This window comes from Cornus florida, unplaced genomic scaffold (assembly GCF_030987335.1).
Source record: "Cornus florida cultivar Cherokee Brave unplaced genomic scaffold, ASM3098733v1 CherokeeBrave_3.0.0_Hap2_Chr08, whole genome shotgun sequence".
Classification (NCBI taxonomy): Eukaryota; Viridiplantae; Streptophyta; class Magnoliopsida; order Cornales; family Cornaceae; genus Cornus; species Cornus florida.
In genome coordinates this window covers 15,136,311-15,160,189 of record NW_026775578.1, presented here as the reverse complement: position 1 = coordinate 15,160,189, position 23,879 = coordinate 15,136,311, and the positions used below count along the sequence as shown (strand labels likewise).

The window sequence follows — 23,879 nt, the reverse complement described above, 5'->3', positions numbered from 1 at the left end:
CAGTTTTTATTCCTACTACATTACATTAAATTACATGTTGCTAACTTTCTTTATTTATTTATTTATTTTTAAATATTATATATAAATAAATTAGATTCGGCGCATTTACGTAGTTGTCCCTGTTGAAAGATTGAAATGACGTGTTAGACCTAATGGTCTTTAATAGGCTTGGTCAAATCACAAAATCTAGAGGCCAATGCAGAGCCTTATCACAGGAGATTGGATTGTGGGTTGATTAGTAGGGTGGCTACGTATTAGTAGTACTCCACTAGCTAGGTTGTGGCCCTCTTCTGTTGTGTTACCTCCTACTATATATATATATATATATATATACTCGTATAATTTTGATCATTTCATATATAATTTTCATGTATATGTTGCTTCCTTGTTGGTGTCAAAAAAAAAAAAAAAAATAATCAAAATTACAACATTTTTTAAGGCCTTTTGATGTCAATTCTAGGATTTACAATTTGTTCATAATTTACAAGATTTACAATTTGTTCATAATTTTTTTTATTTTTTTATCCAATGTTCGCTATTTCACTGATTGTAATGTAGTAGTACTTAACTACTTTCTCAAATTTTAAAGTAAAATGTCTGTATTTAAATTTTTAAAAAGCCTCAAGGTGGGTGTTTTCCCGTCGAAAGTAAGAAGAAAAAAATTTGCTAATATTTTCCAACTTAAATGGTGAAATTTTACAAATTTTTATAAGTTAAATTGTAGGAATTAAGAGGTGTGAAATTCAGAGTATATAATGACATGACTTTGATAAATAAGTGACATATGATATTGTATGTTTTGGATTCGAAAAATTCCAAAGATAAGTCCATTAAAATATGTGTTCTCAATCATCTTTTAACTGAATACATTATTTTAAAGTGAAATAATATAATTGTCTCTAACTCATAAATAGAAAAACAAGTGATAGGAATATGTTTGCCATTTGTATTAAGAAAAAGACAAAAAAAAAAAAAAAATTAAAATTAAATAATAATAATGAGTACATTTGATTAAAAGTTAAATTACTAGGAAAAGAAACTTTCATATAAAAAATTTCAATTTATCCTATAAAAAAATTTTAAAAAAATCAATTCAAATAAGGCGAAAATAACTCCGACACCCATTTATCTTTATGGATATTTAAATTCTCACCATCTAACAATACATCAAGCACCTCTTTCCATGCACTTTGATGCTCAATTTTATACATTTTCAATTCATAAATGATTTTTAATGGTGGTTTTAGGAGCAAGACTAACTTTTGCAAACCCATGTAGGATTCGAAGTACTGAGTTGGTAAAATATCTAATGTATATCTCAAATTTTGATTAGTCTCTCTGTTTTTTTTAATATATATATATATATATATATATGAATTTTGAAATGAATTTGACACCACATGGAACCTTGGATTCGTTTTCTATATAAGTTGTTTACATCTTCCAGGTGTTTGTGCACAAATGGCTAAAATTCAGTTATGTATATGTGATAGTACACAGTTATTAATTTGTTGTATGGCATTGTTGTTGTCCATATTTAATATTGCTAGCTGTGAGTTATTTCAACAAATGGGTAGAATTTGATTTGTTGCAATCTTCAACATTGTTACTTCTTATCAAGATTTGAGCAACCCTACTATTATGATGAGTTGTCTCTCAAAAAGTCAAGTTTTGCTTGTTAAAAGCTTTTGGAATTATGCCATTTATGATTGATTTCATTTAGCTGTGCACCATTAAGTAAACACTAGTATTAAATTTTAATTAATCCCACTAATTACATCAACAATCGATCATAAAGATGACATATCTTATTAGCTGTGAAGGAAAATGATTTTAATGCCAAGTTGTTAGGCAGAATTCTTAATTTACTGTTTTAATTGATCAATGCATGTCAAATATAAAAAAGTCATACCTTAGGAAAATGATTTTAGTGCCGAGTTGTTAGGCAGAATTCTTAATTTATTGCTTTAATTGGTCAATGCATGTCAAATATAAGAAAGTCAGACCTTTCACTTCTATATGTTTTGCCTTCATAACTAATTAAATGTATTAGTCCAACCCTGTAAGTATTTTGTCTAACTTTTCAGCTCAAATATCACTACTTTTTGACAATGGGTTCAGATGAAAAATTGAGTTACAACTGCCCTCACCACTAAGAGTTTCCAATGGATAGGCCATCAACGGCCTTCCATTCCACTAAGGGATCCTTTGAGTCCACATGCGGCACGATTAACCCATTAAGTAGAATGACCATTGCCTAAGTCTCGTATCTCCCTCTTCATCAATCAATATGGGACTTGTTCGGCTGTCTAACAAATACAACCTCATCTATATATAAAGAGCAAAGATCGTAGCTAAATACAAGTCATTTGGCAACCTTTTTGTGACAATCTCTTACTGCGTTAATGTATTTTGAAAATTGTGAATATGAATGGTGTACAAAGTGAATAACTTCAAAATGCGTAACTCTAAGTTACATAAAGTGGGAGCGAGAGAGAGAGAGAGCGAATTCGAGAGTGAGAGCGGCAGAATTAAATCATAAATAGTAAAAATTTGAAATAAAACCCACGCAAAAACGTGAAAACGACACCTATTAAAAATGATTGTGTAACTTAGACTTGGACACATTTTAAAAATGGTACAGGGGGATTGTTACATTTTACATTGCGCTTATCCATGGGTAACAGTAGTGGGTGGATGGAGGTTTTGATGGAGAAGAAGGGCAAATATGGTGGAGGGTAGAGGGAGGGACCAAGTTGGTTTGAAAACGTAGTTTGAAGGCGGTTTCTTAATTCCAGACCAACATTATAAAAAGCGAAATGCGCATGATAAGTGCACCGCACCTTTTGTTTGTTCTTTTGGAATTTCTTCCGGCGCGGACCGTCGGCGCACATTCCCTCCCTCTTGGTCGGTCATTCTTAGGGTTCTGTCACACATGAATCACACACACATATATGCGTCTAATGTGCACACTTAACTTCTTAACCTATATATAAGTAATTTTTTTTATGAATTTTTTGTTCTAAAATTTTAACTAAACCACTGAAATACTAAAATTTTGTAAGATTCATTTTGAGTGAAGTCATTTTAAGAAATAAATTGCCAAAATATTGGGTTTTATTTAATAAAAATTCTCAATTTATTCTTTTTGTATTACTTGAGAATTATTTGTACAACAATCAAGTCTTTTTTCCAGCCATCTGTAAATTGATTCCTGTATAGGCTATACTAATATCTCTTCTTTTAATCTACACAAATACTCATATTATTCTTTACTAATTCTAACTGAGTTAACTTAGGATTTCCAATTCTCCATGCTATTACTCTCGACCTAAACTATTCCACACACACACACACACACATATATATATATATGTGAATATGATTTCTCTTCGAAGGGAATTTTGTGCATTAACCTCAAAGACAATTTAGTAATTTTAAGACATTTAGCAACCATCTATCATTCTAGTAAATAGGTTAATTTTATTTTAAGGGGAAAATATACAAATAAAAAATAAAAATTAACCTCAAAGACAATTTAGTAATTTTATGACGTTTAGCACCCATTTATCATTCTATCAAATAGGTTAATTTTATTTTAAGCGGAAGATATGCAAATAAAAAATAAATATCGTTATGAGGGTTTTTCTGCAATTAACACACACACACACATACACTAAAAATATATATAGATGGTATACAGATTTATAGATCATACAGATTATATGAAATATAAAAATGATAGGTGTAGATATATACACATTTTAACTTTTTTATCACTTAATATATTTTCATATGCTTTTAGCATGCGTGAAAAGAAGCATCACGTGCTTCCCACCTTTGGATCTCAAGCCACAGTGCAAATATATAAATAGTATATCTAGATGTTACTTATTATTATTCATTTTACCACAAATATCAAGCAATTAAAAACTGTTTCATTACCTAATTTTTTATTGTGGACAAGTAATGTTCATGTTTATCTCCTAAAAAAGCTATATTGCATCACAAGCAACTAAGAAAAAGCAGAGTCAGAAAAAATTATCTTTCGTGTGGATCGGGTTAAAATTAATCTTTTTGAGACAATGATTGTGTATTTTATTAGGATCTAAATATATAGTGACCATCTCGTAAACACAACTCTATTATAGAATAAGTTAACCCAAATAAAGAAAATTAAATAAAAAAAACCCTTTATTATAGAATATTGATACAATGATTGTGTATGGAGTGGTATGCATCTATCTCCAATTAAAAATAAAAATCAGTAGTTACGTGTTTTATTTCTAACAAATTGTCCAATTGGCTAAAGAGAGCAAGAAAGTAATTATTATTATTATTATTATTATTATTATATAAGTGTAAATAATTTTTCAATAATACATCAATTCCATAAAAATACATGGCTTCTCACGTGTGTCCTTTCGGAAAAAAAAAAAAAAAAAAGTTTGATATAATTACTCAAAATTTAGTTAATATACATATACATATATATATATATATGTACACATATGCATATAGATGTATGTTTTATTGTATACGAGTTGGGTTTCTTGAGAAAATAATAAAAGATCTATAGGTATTAAACTATTAAATATCAATTATTACGAAATTGACTATAGTCAGATTTGAGCTAGAGAAATCTATTTTTGACCGAAATCAATTAATAAAAAAATTATTACCAGTTTACCAGTAATCAATTCTAAACCAACAAAAGGAGAAGAAGAAAATTCACAAATGAATATTTTAATTGATTAGACTCCATAATATATATATAAAATATGATTTGAAACGATTTATTTTGTTTGTATATGATAATGGGATGCTTTGATTCAACTCCAGTGTCAAAAAGAGAAGATCTTCCTATCTCCTCCCCTACGACCTTGCATTGTCTCTTTCCAAACGGGCCAATGATCCACATAAAAAAGAAATGCGACAACTACTTTGAATTAATGAAAGTAAAATTCTTTGACTTTTTCAACATTGAAAAGCCATTCATGCTCCATATATAGTGTTGTCGGAATTATTTTTGAGTGTAAATCAGATTGGAGATAATATCTCTCTTATGTGTGTGTGAAAAGGAGAGCGCACACACACAAATAGTATATGTGTGAAAGAAAGAGCATGGAGGGAGGTATATTTTTGATGTATAAATGGCATTGCAAGTCTATTACATGTCTTTATGCAATGATATGACGCACATCTCACATCATTAAGGACAATTTTTTAATACTTATTTATTTTTTATTTGGATAGACACATTCTGAAAATCGTGAATGATTACTTGTAAAGAAACTAATTAAATGCTTCAGATAATTAAAAATAAGTATAGATGCGAAAATTCCCGAATAGGTCAACCTTTCGAGCAGTAGCTGATTCCATAGACATACAAGAGACAACACGATGAACTGAAACATCTACGGACCTACGTTGACATGGGGGGTGGGGGGGCAATTGCCCTCCTGAAATTTTTTTTATTACTAATATACCTTACTAATTTGCTCTTTTTTAGTTATATACTCTTAAAATATTACTATTGACCCCACTAAAATTACTAAAAGATTTCATTATTGTCCCTCCTTACCTTATTTTTTGAGTCCGTCCCTGACGATATGTCTCACTTTCGAACTCCAAAATTTTCTTATTATTGTTACTAACACCAATAATGTGTCCACTAAGAATGAAAACTAAGAGAATCCAAGTACATACAATATGTATTATGTAAAGATTCAAAGGCCATAAGGCCCATAGGATAAGCCAATTAGAGGATGACACATAGAAAGATTGGATATGCAGTAGATGTAGAATATATGGTCCCATGTAAATAGTACAATCAATGATATATGATGAGCGATAACAAAGTCAAATAGGTATATTAGATGATTGGGATTAACATTCTTCCACTTTGTCTCCCCCTATATCTTTCTCTCTCATCTTTCTCTTTTTTTTTTCTTCTGTTTTCTTGCTTTTTTATTTTTCTGTGTGTCTTATGGGTGGAGGGTTCCATCTCTCTCCTTTTGCTTTGAGCCATTGCTTTTTTCATAGGAAAGGAATAAATGCCAGTGCTTCCTTAACACTTAATGGGCCCCAATTGGGTCTCAATCAAAGTCCCTCTCCCTTTGTTGTGGGCCCATCTTGTCTGGGCCGACTCCAGACACCACACTCTTGAAAAATGAAATGTTGCGTAAATCAATCGAATGCTGACATGGGCCTTTGCTTTGATGGGTTGGTGTCGTTGAAGTGGAGACTTGACCCCACCACCGTGACACACACACACACTCTCTCTCTCTCTCTCTCTCTCTACACATACACACACACACATATATATATATGTATCTTTGCTTCTGTAGCACACTAATTGTGGTACCCTTTACTTTTTACATCATTTCACTTACCTCCACAATTCCATGCTCTTCTGTTGCTGTTGTTCTTTTTTACTTTATCTTGATATCTCCTGTTCTTTTCACCATAAAAGCTTTAACCCACAAACAGATAAAGATGCCCATCTGTATCTTTGGTGGTTAGAGGTGTTGTTGAAGCAAAACTAGCTCATTGGGTAATCCATAATCACCCTAAATTTTAAATTAGGGTCCCACTAAATTGTGCTGTTGTGTAACTTTACATCGTTGATGGACAGAATTAAAAATAACACTACCTATTGTAACTTTACATTAGGTCTTTAATGATATAACAACCTGATGTAAACTTATCATCTACTCTTGGTAATTAAAATTCACTCATGGTAATTACTCTGTTCCAAAGTAGAGTTCCAATGTAGTGTGCTAGGGTTCAAATATCTATAATTTACCTCTAAGAGAGCGAGAGCGGGAGCTGGAATGGCAGAAGGGTGAAAGTGACGAAATTAAGTCACAAATAGTGACAATGTGAGCAAAAGCATGCGCGGAGCGGAGTATAAGAGTAAGAGTGCGTTCGGAGCGTAAGATGAGAGCAACACCCGTTAAAAACGATTGTACGAATTAAGTTTACATACTTAATAAAATGACACCATTTTGTATTTTTTCTCCGAGAATCAGAGATAATTTTATATTAATTTTGTGAGTTGTTTTTTTTGTAATTTCATTTATTTTAATTCCAAAACTCCAATTTTTTTTTTTCAGAAGGATTTTTTTTTTTTTTTATTTTAAATAAAGCTTTGCTCATCTTTGCCAAAGCTCCAATTTCATGCAGCCCGAACATAACTACAGTGAAATTGCAAACCTAGAAAAAAGTGTATTGAAGAATTTTGAGTCTAGTTATTATTGGGTTTTGCAACGTTCTAACATGTAAATGAGAGTGAGCTAGGTCTTCTCTTTGGTTCAGAAACAAGGTTCAAAGGCCATAAATGCAGAGGAGCAACCATTTACAAATTTAGCACTCTCAGAGTCGATTTCCACATATTATATCGCGTCATTGTTCCTATATTTATAGAAATGAGTTAATGCTTCATGAATGCATTGGATTCGTATTTCATTACTATTACAATTATAAATTCATATTCATTTCATTTACAACATATCGAACTTTTAAAATTGAAAATTAATAAACCATCACCCTCGGAACCATTGCTTGTGTACTGCTGTGGAGCCCACCCCAGAAACTGGAAGAAAAATGGAAATAGTTTCTGGTTTGGATTGTGAGGAATAATTTTAGATTTGATACACCATTGTGTAGTTAAACGATACCTGGATATAGGGAAAAGAGTATAAAAATATAAACACACATCTTTTCTTTTTCTTTCTTTTTTATTTTTTTAAATTTTGCGTATAAATTATTTAGTGGTAGTGTATAAAAAGGTATGTTCTTCAACCCTAATCTGGTCCTCTGAGAGTTCAAATTTTGTGTGACATAACTCTTTCAGAAGTTCTACTCAATGTAGGAAGTAATTTTGTCAGTTGGAGAAACCGATCTTAAACTAACAGGCTAGGCTTGGAAAGTTGTTGTAAGTTTCCAACTTTTCAATCATTTCCTACAACTTCAAGCAACAATGGGAGCTTAAAAATCAATATACATACATACATACCCACGTATATTGTGTGTGTGTGTGTGTGTGTGTGTGGGCTTCCTTGGTGTTTAAAGGTCAAAGACATCATCTACTTTCACTATGATGTTTTTGCAAGTAAAAACCTTATTTGACCCTAGTAAATTTGTTTTGGATTGAGGAGGAGAGACAATGACAAACTACAAAAATAAAGCCAACAACCGCACCATGTATATATTGTCACTGCGTCGTCACTGGCCTCTTGGAACCAGCATTTTCACTGGCCTCGGCCCAAGATGCATGGGCTTGTCACCGTGTAAATATTGTCCGTTTTACACTCTCCTCTTTATGCTCACGGCGTCTATATGGTTGAAAGGGTATCTATGTATGTAAGTCTCAACAGCCTCAACCCTCACACTTGTGAATAGCTTTGACAACTACTTCTGTTTAATATACTTGTCAAGGGCAACTTGAATGGAAGTACCATTTTGCAATATGCACAAATTGGAAGCAGTATTACCAACAATAAGTTATCATCCTCAGAGAGTATGAAGGTCACAGTTCCTCCTCTTGAATTGCAAAGATTTGATATATGCCTACTCAAAATTAACCTGCAATAACTGTAGCTTTAAACATAAGGGGAATATGGTAATGAACAAAAATAGAGGGGAAGGCACTCTTACCAAAAGATGAACAAACTGAAAATCAACACAGGATCCTAACACGGGTTCTAATGGATTAAAATAATCCCCAACCACCATCATATTTTGAGCTGCTCCAAACCCTTTACCGCCTCAGATTCTGGCAGATCATTACCAATCTTGGTCTCAGTTTCCTCCACCTGATCTGGAGATTTTTTTGGAGCAGCAGCAGTGGTGGCAGTTGGAGGATCTTCTTTTCGAACTGATGGTGCAGCAAAAACAGGCACAGCCTGCCTAATACAGACCGGTGGGGCAATTTGCACAGGTCGGGACTGCATCACTTGAGGGGGGCGCATAGAGGGTGGTGGACGTGGTGGTGCAGAGAAAACTGGCACTGCAGTTCTTATTGTAACTGGCGGAGCAATCCCCTGGTAAGGTGTCCTAAAATGTTGGAAAGGAACATAAGGAGCTGCTCCTGCTGCAGGGAACCTCTGGGGCCAAATTGCATGGCCTTCTGATACTGGACGTTTTGATTGTTGTGGAGACTGTGATGATGGCATGCGGCAGTCATTTACTACTGTTGAAGTATGTCTGCTTTGAGGAGCTGTCTTTGGGCAGATTAAAGGGAGGATTTTAGATGCGGTCACTTGGGGGCGCTGTGGACTAGATGGTCTTGGATTCTGAATTGGAAATCTCCTTTGAAATGGTACTGGGGCACTGGAGGAGTTGGCCATTCCCATCTTTTCCTTCAAACAATAATTCAACAAGGCCCGTGCTACTCTGATCTGTTCCAGCTCATCACTGTTCTCTGTTTCCGATGATGAATTCGCATCTTGCTGTGCCACTGGCAAGGAAAGAAAATTTAATTTATATTAAAAGCAAATTAGAACAGACATATTTAGGGTAATGCTAGGAAAGGGGAAGATAAAAACTAACATGGGTTGAGTTAGCTACATATGATAAGATAGATCGTGGTTTGATTGAGGTTCTAGTTAGTGAAACAAGATTCATGAAATTGACTCCAAATAGTGGAGAAAAAGGTTTTGTTGAGTTGTGTTAAACTTATAAGTGAGAGTTTAGTTTTATAGATACAATGGTGGGAAATCGAAGCCGTGCTGCTAAAATCAGAGTCAGTTAGGAGACTAGGATGATTAGAAAGGGTGGATCTTTTATTTATTTATTTTGAAACAGTAAGGAACGACAAAATTTAATGAATTTTACTAAGAAAAGAATTGGGTACTGTCGTAAGAAAAGAACTGACATCCCACGCAGAATGGAAGGGCATAAGAGTTTTTGACATATCAAAATCCAAACCACTAAACCAGTTAATTAACCTCAGCAGGTTCTATGAGAAATGATGATTTGTGCAACAAACCTATTCTACTGTATGCTTCCCAAAGATAAATAGACCTGCAGGGGCACTGGGAAGGAAAGGTTCCAATCTAAATAAAGCCTTTTTTCTAGGATTGCGATGGGGTGTCAACCCGATATTAACTCCTTAGACCTAGACTAATCTGATGAATTTGAATCTAAATCAACATGGAACTCAACAAAGCACCAGATCAAGCACCTAAAACTTGTAATCTTAAGCTGGATTTATTTTATGTTGTTTTATCTCCTTTAATATCCCTCCCACTCCTTGAGATTTGTAAGGACTTGATTCCACATAGTAACAATTGCAGATCTATAACGATGTCGGGTTCCAGCCATGCCATAAACATCTAACCATTACTCAGACAGCTGGATTCAAATAGGAAGTGTGTATATATTGCCGGATTCTGAGCCTGCAGCTTAAGTTACTTGTTCAATTGTTTTTATTATGTTCACGGGATGCAAGTATTTAGAGCATTTTTCACTTTTGTAACGACTCTTAACAACCTATACTGAAACTAGTAATACAAAGAAACTTGAATCAGGGACTCACGTTGTTTTAGAGATGTCCAAGCTGCCATGGCTGCATTCTTCTCTGCTTGCTTCTTGTTCTTGGCAGGCTCCCCAGTAAAAGTGATTCCAGCCAGTTCTACCGTTCCTGTAAAAACGGGTAGGTGTCCAAGCCCTGACCTGAAAGTTGTGTACTGGGGCAATGGGGCCGCAACTCTTTGTGTAATCTCTTGTAAGAGATTTTTGTAAACCCCCGTCTCGTCCTAAAGGCAGTGAAGCAAAATCAACATTAGAACAGTAATTTAAATGATCGTTGTGAAGTAACTGTACCAATAAAAAGTATCTATATACATCTTGGAAAACTAGAGATTCTTCACGGTAAAACTGGACGAAATTGGCTGACATGTGAACCACTTAGATTGAGCACATGTTAACTTCTGGAAAGGCCTAATGGCACCCACAATCATCTATTGTTTCCACAAGGACTATCTTTTAACATGCGCCACCAGGTGTAGTGTATTTGGATGTGCTTCACATCCTGAAGCCATCACTCTACAGACTGAAGGATTCTATGAATCGCATTATGATGCTAAATGCCAGCCCAAAGTCAAATGAAGGCCCTGACAAACCGTCCTTCTGGGGGTACTCTAGTGCTTCTGAGCGGTACAGTTAGCATTACATCACTGGCTTTGGGATGTTCTGAGGTTCAACCAGCAGCTAGATTTCGGGGCAAGCTAAGGTGGCTCCTTAATCTGTGCCATAGCCAAGGTAACAGGTTCAGGAAACACACAGCTACTTTGTGTTTAGGTTATTTAACTACAATTATGGTTGATTGGTAGGATGAAAATGCAAGCAAACTAAATATAGGAAACTGGAAAAGAAAAAAAAAAAAAAAAACAAATTATTCAATGAATTATGAGATCCTACTTGGTTCTTAAATCACTAAATTATCACTAAATTATGTGCGGCCAGTTGCTTTTACCGGCAAGTAGAAATTAATTTTCATACATTTATATGTAGTTTAACTTCTTTATTATTATTATTATTTTGATACATATCTTATCCGTCTAGTAGAATCTTATATAAAATATCAATAAGATCCAATATGATTTTAAAATAGAATATTCCCGAGGTCAAGAAAATTGGGGACATACATCCAAATCCTTGTAAATATATATCATCATCCTCGTAAATATATATAGAATGAAGATTTTTCCCAAGACCAAAAGAATTGGTGCAAGTTCAATGCTGCAGTACAGCCTAATCCTTATATATTGAGGCCACAGAAATTCTACAAGGTAAACGAAGACATGAAGGGGTTCCGCCATCTTGCAGCAAAAAAAGCTTATCCCCCTGTGAATATGTATCAAAGATTTCATTCATCGGCCACATAAGTTGGGAAGTTGTGGTTAAAATATCTTTCCCCTATGCCCTACTAAGCAAGGTTACAAGATCGAAAAGCCAGCAGTTGAAAGAGTTGCTGATTCGAGAGTTGATGAAATAAAATATCAAAATCATGACCAAGGACCTTGTGGCCTAGTAGTACCTCCTCTACCTCCCAAAGTGGATGGTGAGGGTTCGAGTCCCCAAACGGGTAAAGTGGGTGTGTGGGTGGGGTGTCTGTGTTTCATGCAGGAAAGTAGTATAGAGCAATAAACTGGGAGACTCAGTTTACAAAAGTTATACTTAAAAGACGCAAAAGGATCCAATCTTATAAAAGATCATATACATAGTTAAAAAGACCAAGAAAGAATAAATAATTTCAGATCACTGGCTGCAGATACAGGACATTTAAGCATATCAAATTATAGGGAGTCTATGAATTGTAAGATTGCTCTTCATCTGCCCATTTTTGAAACCTATACAAAAAAAATTATTTAAATTTATTTCTATAACTTGACTATTTATGTTAAAAAGCCCAATATATCAATGTATGCATACTTATTCTGACCTCTACTGTTTCATGCATAAAAGAAATACAGAAGTCAGCAAATTTGGTTGTCAATCTTTATCATGTGGCTTAAGTACGCGGTCTCATAATCTTTTTTTTATTTATTTTTTTTTATAAGTAAGTACGTCTCACAATCTTAATAAATACTGTATACAATAATTGACTTGATACCCAGAAAAACAATACATTAATTGGCTCTAAATTTATTTCCCTTTTTTCTATCTGTTTCCTATTTTATTTTATTTACCTCAAATAGTAGTTGAACGTCTCCTACAATTCTGTATTTTTTATTACGTGGGTATTTAAGTGGATAGCAGCTCAGTTTCACACTACCAGGAACAAGTCCAGATTTTCTATTCCAAAGCTTTAAAATACCACAAGTTCAAGATGACTGAAATACCCCTCATTTCAGACCAAAAAAGATAAGACCCCTCATTTAAAGGAATTAATTGCGCTAGAGTATCAGATGTCCCAGAACAGCTGTTATGGAGATATGATTCAACGAAGACCAGATGGATCTTTATTTACGGTCAATCTCTTTCTCTTACTCTCTGAAACTTCCCAGTTTTCTACTAAATTAATCTGTACTTGGAAAATCCCAATGCTATAGTAACCAAACCCAACCCAGAACAGGGGCATTTTGGTCATTTCAAAGCCAACCATGGTTCAACCTCATCTCTAAACCAGCGGTTAACACCAGTTCAGAGATGAACAGTATTGACCGGAACAATAGCATTTTCTACTTCACCGGAAAAATTAGAATGTAAAGGACTCAAATAACACACTGCGCATGTTAGCAGAGATTGAACCTCTCTCGATTACAGTGACTGTAATTTCGTTAAACTTACTTGAGAATGATGATCAAAGCCGTCAGAATTAACGGAAAAGAAAAAAACCCTAACGACGGTGGGAGAGATAGTTAAATATTACCAGGATCCTTGCGGCGAGGGAGTGCGACGGGCCACGGTTGGAGAGTGAGTTGAGCGCCACCTCGGCCGCCGCGTGTTCGGCCTGCCGGAGCGTCGAGCAGTAGTGAGGGCTCTCGAACGTCTCGCCGCTAAAGTTAACGGTGGCCTTGAACCTCGGCGCGTGGTCCGGACCTTCCCTTATGCACGTGTAGGAGGGGAGGTTGAAGCAGCTCCTCTGCGCCAGCTCCTGAAGCTGGTTCTTGTACATCTCCTCCTCCTTTCTCTCTCTCTCTCTCTATATAACAATCCCTCCCTTCTCTCTCTAGATATACAGATTTCGCCGGTTAAGAACCGGCCGGAAAACGAATTTCCGGGGCCAGATCGGGTCGGGTTTATGTAGTAACGAGAGAATGGTTCCGGTTTGGTATGGGTTATCGCCGGAGAATGGTGCTCGGGAGGGGATTTTAGGGTTTTGCTGTCTGGGAGAGAGGTATATATATATATACTTATATGTATATGAATAGAGAGAGAGTTATTTTAGAGAGAGAAAGGGGGGAGGAATATGCAGATAGTAGAAAGGGGGGGAAAAAGAAAAGGGAGGCGTAGTGTAGAGTGGTGGTATGGTGTGGTGGGGTTGGGGGGTGTTTGGAGTTATTTTATTGGAATTTTTATTGCTTTTTTATGGTGGGAGTCAACTGAACGTTAGGCTTGCATGGATGTGATCTCTTCCTAGATTTTCTTTTTTTATTTTCATTTACCCCATTTTTATTAGACTCACTTCATTTACTTTAGTTTTTTTAATAAAAGGGAAAATATAATTTTCAAAACTTGAATGAGTATGCGTTGGAGATTCTTATGCAATGAAAATAAGCAAACTTGTAGAAAACTATAATGCTAATGTCATTTCCTTTTATCGGTTTTATTAGTAGTAATGTTCGTGTAATAATCATATTATAAAGGTATTATAATGTGCTTTAAATAATTATCTTATTTGTCTCATAATGAGACTTTTATAAGATTCATGTCATTCAAGGGATGAAATTAAATTGTTCACAACATTTAACAAGTATGACCTAGAAAAAAGGAAAAAAATATATATATATTTAACAAGTATTATTTTTTAATAATATTTGTAAAAAATGTATATAATATTTGTGGCCGAGTTTATACAAGGTAAGTAGGTTTACTGTCTGGCATAGTCTCATTAGATGAGATTATTTTTACAGTGAAAATTTTGTAAGGTCTATATCATTAAACGAATAAAATTAAATACAAAATAATTACACATACATAATAATTGTCGTGTTGAAAGCATTCAGTAAGTATTGTTGTTGGATAAGATTTGTAGTTGGGTATATATGTAAGGTAGGTTTGGGCTTTGTGATGTTGTCAAATTTTGACAATTGAGCTTCAACAGTAAGTATAACCTTTTTGCCAATATATATATATATATATATATAACTTTGGTTTAAAAAAAAAATTTCAATAATACTCAAAATAAACCTAATTTATTTACATTTTTTTGGGATGTTTTGAACAACTTTATACAATGGAATCAGAATTATAAACAAATGGCTTTAGTCCAACTCGGCTTTATTGTTAGTTAACGAGACTAGTCATATAACTCAATTCTCTTCTAGAATTTTTACTTCTCTGATGTGTATGTACAATGTAACTCCTAGTATCAAGTTCCTAACTCATCCATCTTATTTATTCTAGTACAAAATTATTAGATAATTTAGCAATTAATTTTTTTTTTCTAATAATAATGAATAATTACACTATAAATTTTTAAAGGGTAAATTCGGCTTACCAACCTGAAAAACTTGTCAATATCCCAATTTGACCACTCTATGTTTCATAATCTCACTTACCTTTTCTGTTAGCGATGGCCATCTAATTTAGTAACGATAGTGTGTTATTCGACTTACCAACCCAGAAACTTATCAATATCCCAAATTAACCACTTTATGTTCATAATCTCACTTACCTTCTCTGTTAGTGATGGCCATCTAATTTGGTAACTATAATGTGTTATTCTACTTATCAACCCAGAAACTTGTCAATATTCCAAATTCTATGTTTCATAATTTCACTAACTTTGCCTGTTAGTGATGGCCATCTAATTGGGTACCGGTAGTGTTTTATTTTACTATTTTGCCCATGAAATAATTGCTTAAGCATTAAAAAAGCAAAATTGACATTCTATGCATTTTCTGCCATTTGCATCGGAGATTCTTTTTGTCTTTTATCAAGTGTCAAATGGTAAGAGAAATTTGTTAGTATATAAATTACAACCTCGCCAAAAGTAAGTGGATTTACTCTTTATAAAAGATAGAGGGGTCTATGTGGATTATGACAAACCTCATAGAAGGTAAGTAAAAAATTCCCAAATTTTAAAAAATTAAGAAAACAGTGATTAGCCAAAAACTCTATCATGAGCTCTCATAAATGGTAATTGAGTTAGCATGTAATTGGACAAATTGTAAAAATTTATTTGACCCACACGAATTTGTTATTTGATTTTGGTATCACAGACCTGCTCGTTAAATCTATATAATTCTAATGTCAAAATCTCATAAATGACATAACATAACTAGAATAAAGATGTCAGGATTTAGCCCGTTCTTAGTAGATAAACATTGCATGAGTAGATATTATCATTTTGCATATAGATATTTGCAATTTTCAAAACAAGTCTATACGTATTGGAGATTTTCACAGGTGTCAACAATTTATTCTCAAAGAAATGCGAAGTGTCACAAATCAATAATAGTATGAATTTTTTTAGTAACGTCCAGAAAGGAGTCTAATAATGAATATTATTTTTCTTTTTTTTATAACCAAATTAAGAGAAAAAGATTCGAACACGAGAACACCGCAATGCCCTCATGAATACGTAGTACTAAATGATAAGGAAAAATATAAACATACCCTACCCTTGATAAGATTAATTAGATTTCATTATCAAGAATAATGAAATCAAATCTGATGTAGTTCAACAAATAAGAATAATCATACTATAACTGGAGGAGGTCAAAAGGATTAAATCATATCCCGACAAATCTGGTAATAAATCTCCTATGATTTCGCACATGCGGAAGATAAGGTCAACCATCGACATCAGCGGAACGATTTTGATTCCAATCAACAGCCATAAATAGGGAATCAAGCCATTAAATAAGGTACGACGTAAAAACTATTATTAATCCTTGCCTTCTTTTTAGACCTCTGTGACTAATTTGATCGTCGGAGAGCTCTTGGCAGGCACCATACCGGTGCCGTCAAGGTTCATCGATCTTCTCCTCTCTTCCTTGCAGGAAAACGGTATCGTATCGGACTGCGCGAATTTCAGCCTCAACAGTTGGCGCCGTCTGTGGGAATCACGATTCCCTTGAATCAATTAATTACTCGTTGGGTATATACGTTTACAGTCCGGTATGGTTACCGAAGGAACACCGTCGCAGGGATCTGGTCAAAGGGTAGAGTCGGGTGAAAACCTAGACATCCCAAACGACCAGGCACGGCTTGCAGCGTTGGAATTATAGGTTCAAACTCTGAGTCAGGGTATGAACCAGTTGATCCAGCAAAATGCAACGCTCTTGCAACACCTTATTCCACCGGCTCAACAAAACTTTCCAGGACAAGATCTCTTAGGTCCAAACGGAGGTAATGAAAATTTTGAAGAGAGGGATAATCATTCCCCCCAAAATGAGACTGAAGTGGAACAAAGCCAGGTGGGAACCCGACATAGAGAGGTGGTTCACCCATCTCTCCTACGGAGTTCCCGACCTCCTGAAAGCATAGCCTTCTATCTTAAGGAAAAGACAAAGAACGTTACCCATCTCGACTTGCAAATCAAAGATCTCAAGGGGAAAATGGAAAATGTAATGCAGGCTATGAAAGGGAAAGGTCCTGCCGCCGTAGATGACCTGGTATAAAGGACCAACTTGCCTTTCAACCTCGCCGTTATGAAATGTCCACTACCTAGCAAATTCAGGATGCCCTCGTTCGAAAGCTTCGATGGGACCAAAGATCCCCTCGATCACCTGGAAACTTTTCAAGCTCTTATGCATTTACACGCTGTGCCAGATGAAATCATGTGCCGAGCTTTTCCCACTACACTTAAGGGATCAGCGAGAGTTTGGTTCAACAAGTTGAAGCCAGGAACCATCAACACCTTCGAAGAATTGAGTAAGCAGTTTGTGAGCCACTTCATTGCAGGTCAGAGGCATAGGAGGCCGGCTACCTACCTGTTTACCATGGAGCAACAAAAGGAAGAGTCGATTCGGGAATACATCACCCGATTCAACGCAGAGATGTTGTAGGTAGAAGAGGCGGACGACAAGGTAGCTTTGACCGCTTTCACAGGAGGACTCCAAACCTCCAGATTCTTGTTCTCCTTATCAAAAGAACCTCCCACCAGCATGATAGAGTTGCTGGTCAGAGCGCAAAAACACATCAACGCTGAAGACACCATGAGTGCACGGAAGGAAGGAGAGGACAAGAAGAGGCCAGCCCCTCTCGCCAGGGATGAAAATAATACCAAATATAAGAAATCGTTCTTCAGCCAGAGTGACAGCACATATCATGAGAATGACTCAAATGAGTATACCGACTAGAAATTGTCTCGTGGCTGGAATTAGCCTTATCAAGTCATTCACAATAAAGATTGGGGGCATCTTAGTTAATCATTTTAAATGGAGAGCAGCTCCATGACGTGTTTTTTGTTTTTAATAATGATGGTCTTTAATAAAATTCATTTTAGTTTATACGTGCAGTATCCCCGTACTATAAGGGATAGTAAATGAGTGTCCTGTATTACAAGGACCCGGGCTGAATGAATCCCGTAATCCGTATCCCCGTACTATAAGGGAATAGTAAATGAGTGTCCTGTATTACAAGGACCGGGGCTGAATGAATCTCGTCATCCATATTCCTGGACTATAAGGGATAAGTATCTTGTATTATCAAGACCCGGGTTGAATGAATCCCGTAATCCATATCCCTGTAATATAAGGGATAATAAATGAATGTCCTATACTACAAGGACCTGGGTTGGATGAATCCCATAATTAATATCCCCTTACAATAAGGGATAGTAAATAAAAATCCTTTATTAAAGAGGTGAGCTGAGTAAAACTCGTAAAGTTCAATTCCCTTACTAAAGGGACGAGCTGAATAAAACTCATAAAGTTCAATTCCCTTATTAAGGAGTGAAACTCGTATAATTTATTCCCTTATAAAAGGAAGGGTACTGTTCACCGGGGTTGAAAAAAAAAAAAAAAGTATTATTATTATTTATTACATTCCTAAAGTTAGACGTGCAAGCTTGGGAATGGGGGGCAACTGATAGGGAAAAATATAAACCTACCATACGCTCGATAAGATTGATTAGATTTCATTATCAAGGATAATGAAATCAAATCTGACGTGATTCAACAAGTAAGAATAATCATACTATAACTGGGGAGGTCAAAAAGATTAAATCATATCCCGACAAATCTGGTAATAAATCTCCTATGATTTTGCACATGCGGAAGATAAGGACAACCATCGACATCAGCGGAACGATTTTGATTCCAATCGACAGCCATAAATAGGGCATCAAGCCATTAAAGAATGTACGACGTAAAAACTATTATTAATCCCTGCCTTCTTTTTAGACCTCCGTGACTAATTTGATCGTCGGAGAGCTCTTAGCAGGCACCACACCGGTACTGTCAAGGTTCATCGATCTTCTCTTCTCATCCTTGTAGGAAAATAGTATCGTATCAGACTGCGCGAATTTCAGCCTCAACACTAAATTAATACAGTACTTTTACAGATTAATATATGTATTAGTCTATTAGCTCAAATTTTGGTATATAGTTTTATTTTAGTGGGGGTGGTGACAGAACCCGACCCATGATGAGTTCAGCCGATTGATATGATTGCGCGTAATCATGTGATTCTCACATGATTTGAAAGTGGACCCCAAACCCAGAATGCATACGACGTGGCTACAAGTTATTGGTTACTCAAATATGAAAGAGTGGTGAATTTCACACTTGAGTGCGCACTATTTGACTAATAAACTTCGAGTCAATGGGATTATGGAATCTCCAAGTTGGGAGCAAGTGCAATTACAAATCTACCCATCGAGAACGAGATTAAACTGGTGGCATTTGAGGGTTAAAATAGTCAAAGAAATGATTAAAAACGCGCAATTTCAACATCATCGACAAACTGAGTGGGGAACAACTTTTTTAATCTCCGAAATTGATGAAGTTTGACTACCGAATCTCGAAAATGCCCCCAAAAGATTGGTACTTTCGGCAATTTTCAAATTAATAATGACTGGCGTCGAAAAATAAAAAGAATTTATACTCATATGATAAAATTACATACAATTAGATATTAAAGTTTAAAAAACAAAAATAGTAGTATGCCTATAATGACATCAAATCTTGTGAAAGTCATCTCACAAAAAGGAAAAAGAACTCGAACAGACCAACAAGGTCATGTCTAAACTTTCTTTCTTTCTTTTTTATTTATTTTTATTTATTTTTCCAATAAAAATATGAGGCAAAAACTAAAAGGGTTGACATATTGAACTTGTTATATATTTCAATGGAATTTAATACTTAAATGACGGAAAATTAATTAATTAAATGTCTCGTACCATTATAAAACATTAGTTAAATATTTTATATTATTATGAAATATTTAAAATTAAATTTAGATAACAAAAGTGCCCTTTCAATCATTTCTTAATTTCCTTACTTAAATGAGGTGTGTGTGTATATACATATATATATTTTTACAAGGCAAGAAAGAATTCACAGAGACACTAATCACTGAGCTATCGAGACATCTGTATATATATTGAGTATCTATATATACAAATAACACTTTATGTGTGTGTGTATATATAGATATATATACAAACAACAGCTTTCGTATATATATTTATATATACTATGTATGGATTCATAAAAGAAAGATATTGACTAGAAAAAGATTAGGTGATATATATATATATATATAGTAATTATATACACAATCCATATAGCTAAAAGATAATTAAAAAAATAAATAAAAGAATCCATAAAAAAAAATACAAAGAAAATAATCATAATCCACAACGAGAATGTTATATATATATATATATATATATATATATATATATATATATATATATACATACGGATCAGTACGGATCAACTTAGGAGAGAAAAAATAATTAAAAGGGTACTTTTATTCTATAAATTTATATTTTAAATGTAGGAGATATTTAATTAACAGGACTGAAATATTTTAAATGTATGAGATATTTGATTAACTGGTGTGAAATTCTAGGAATTCTAACCAATTAGTAGTGCGACTACAATTAGCACTCCTCATTATGTAGTCACTTAGAATCATAACATTTCTTTTTTTGCTGTCAAATATTTAGAATTGGAGCATATATCTGTGTTCGAATACGTGTGAAAAAATGAGAGTGAAATGCTAGGTAGTATGGGTAGAGCTAGCGCTTAATTCTTTGAGCGAGTATACTCGTATTTGGGGATATTAACCTAGTTGATAGAGTGTTCATCTCTCGGAACGGGTGTGCCCGTATTCGCAGATAGTGACCTAATTAGGTATATATGTTTTCGAGTCCCTCTTCCCCTACTTTGCCAAAAAAAAAAAAAAAAACTACCAATAATTAATTGTTACAAGGGGGAGCTTGGCCCATATTGGATTCGGATGGAAAAATGAATTGGTATAAATGAATGGGTATAAATGAGTGGGTATGTAACACTATCTAATAGCTTAACTTTTTTGATAAATAGCCAAGCGACCACCCGTTACAATTAGTATCAGAGTCAGACCTAATTCTTGATCCTATGTCATACCAATCGTCTTATCTAATAACTTAACTTTTGAATAAATGAACAATGTAAGAGAAGAGGGACTAATAAATTTTATTCTTAAAAAATATACTTTTAACACTCTTGAAATATTGGTCACATGGTATTAACCAATTGAGATACTGAGCTACAAAACACTTTAATATTTGACTACATTGTCAAATTTATATATTCCAGTACCGTGGGAAATTGAAAACATTACTATAATATAATTGAAATACAGACATTAGATTATAATACTGACTAATTAAATCTTAATATGTATATATAAGACACATAAGGAGAAATATGTACATTTTTATTTATGTACCTCATCATCCTATTACTAGCACTTCTCTACATGTGTGTGTATACGCATCTATACAAATGAATGTACAGAGAGTTCAAAACCCCCCAGACTTGTACCGAAAGTTCAATAAATGGAAAAAGAAGTAAGGGACAAACAGAACAGACAGATCGAAATGAGGATAAGAGGATCATGTTTATCGTTTGGGTTTGGTTTGATCATCTTAAGCCATATATAACCGAAGCTTAAATGGAACTTTCTAGAGAACAAAGAAAACATACTAGTAATATATTAATATTATAAAAAAGGCATCATGCATTCTTATCCAATTGAATTATTCAGTGTGAAAAAAAAAGGGAAAAAACTTGTTAACGCATATGATAGGTGCAAGTTTTTGGAATTCAGTATATTGAGGTTGTGTTTGACAGTATGAAATTAGTGAAATTGAAAAAAAAATTGGTTTAATTTTATGAATTGTTTTTTAAACAAAGCCTGAAATGATTTAGAATTATTTTTCTTAATATTAAGACTCAAAAGAGTTTGAAACTAAACTTGGATTTGTAAATATTCGGTTATCTAGTAAACTGTAATATCCCTTATTCCAATAGAATACACAGGAATCTGAGGAACTAACTCTTTTTAAGAAGAAAAAAAGAAACCTTTTGAAATGAAGATGAAGAATAAGTAGTGTTTGTTAATTTGTTAGAGGTTATTGTCCACGTCTCTATTCTTGACCATATATGAATTAATATGCAACAAATATTATTATTAGTATTTGACAACACAATATTATTCAGTATTCGATAGCGCTTTTTTAGTCACTAAACAAACACGCTTGTTACAGAAGTTGTTTCTTTTCCATTTTCTCTCAAAACATAGCATTATATATATATAAGCCCTACGAAAATAGTATTATAAAGCCCTCCTATTTGTCTCTTGTACACAAAAACTCCCGCCCCAACTCTCCTCTTTAAAAAACAGTATTTTATGGATATATTGAATATAAATTCAAAAAGAAATTTTTAGAATTTTAGCATGATGTTATTGTTGGGATGATATATCATATAAATAGTTTAAGTTTATGCAACTATATGGTTTGATTGTTGGATGTAAGCTTTTTGTGTTCTTATGCTAATGTTGCTTGTGGAATATCACTGGCTTATTTATAGCAAACACACCAGCAGTGTTGGAAGACTACTCCAGCAGTGTTGGAAGACTACTCTTCTTTCGGGTTGTGCAGAGTATTGGAGAGAGTTGAAAAAATTTAGGATGCTGCAGAGCTTTTTACCAAAAATGGAATTTTGTAGAGGGGTTGATATTAATGAGGAAAGTTCTAGAGTAGATTGCCTTTAGTGTGCGGTAATGTGCTATTATTATAGGTTGTATGTGTATTAGGTTCTCAATATTAATGAGATCAAATCTTGCGAAGGTATCTCACAAAAAGGAAAAAAGATATATTTTTTTTAAGTAGGAGGTGAAAATTAGAAGGGTTGACATATTGAACTTCTTTATAGGTGGCAATTTTAAATGCATCCAATTGTCATGCTTATAAAAAAGAAACTATTAGTAATTGAATTTTCTGTAATACTACCATTAACTTCAGCTGAAATTCTATAAATGTCTTCAATGTAATTTGAATTTTATTTTATTCTTAATAAGCTCTAATGTAATTTATGCAATTCAGTGATTGTGCACAATAACCCCTTAGGGGCTCGCCAAAAGGTCAACGTCCTCACCACCCGTACCCTGCCAGTGCATTCCAAAGTCTCCACGATTTTATTTTTGAATTTTACCCAAAATGTCTTATACGAATTAAAGATAACACCACCTACATATATAACACTTCTCCTTATCAACCCGGAACCCGCCCTCAAGATCATCACATTCCATCCCTTACTATCACGGTGATGGGTTCATTTCACATGCTAAATGGAAAAAACACAAGTCTAAACTGAGATTTATTTGTCCATACATGAGCACGTATGTGTTATCACAACCACCAACTCTACCAAAAAAAAAAGCCATCAATCCCAACAACTTGAGCTCGGTACAAAGATCATTTACTCAATTTGTTATCTGTAAAGATACATCCTAAGTTACATATGGTGCGCAATCACATTTCTCCTAGGTGTTTTTATATTTTGGTTTATACGAAGTTCTTATATTTTTCTAAGAATTTAAGAAACAAACAAGCACACAAACAAAAGAAAAATAAAAAGTTATTTTCACCTGATTGGCTGCAAAACCAATAAAGGACTTCATATCTAACATAGAAAGAAATTATTAACATAGATTAAAGCAATGGTCCAGCACTATCAAATCCCTACTTCTCAAAGAGA

General features: G+C 34.2%; 1 protein-coding gene across 3 annotated transcripts; it reads right to left on the bottom strand.

Annotated features, from left to right (window-relative positions):
• Positions 1 to 8,474: 8,474 nt before the first annotated feature.
• Positions 8,475 to 14,083, bottom strand: LOC132269562 (double-stranded RNA-binding protein 2). 3 transcript variants are annotated; one of them, XR_009469528.1, is made up of 4 exons: positions 13,382 to 14,083; positions 10,544 to 10,763; positions 8,662 to 9,463; positions 8,475 to 8,589 (listed from the first exon to the last, which is right to left on the bottom strand). XR_009469528.1 is itself a non-coding variant. In XM_059770798.1 (3 exons), exons 1-3 carry the CDS (start codon positions 13,625 to 13,627, stop codon positions 8,739 to 8,741), a joined length of 1,191 nt encoding a protein of 396 aa, XP_059626781.1. In that variant the 5' UTR covers positions 13,628 to 14,082; the 3' UTR covers positions 8,475 to 8,738. The 3 variants fall into 3 exon arrangements, 2 of the variants coding, with proteins under 2 accessions (XP_059626781.1, XP_059626782.1); XM_059770798.1 differs by having other exon boundaries at positions 8,475 to 9,463; positions 13,382 to 14,082; XM_059770799.1 differs by lacking the exon at positions 13,382 to 14,083 and adding an exon at positions 10,852 to 13,349 and having other exon boundaries at positions 8,475 to 9,463.
• Between the last annotated feature and the right edge of the window lie 9,796 nt (positions 14,084 to 23,879).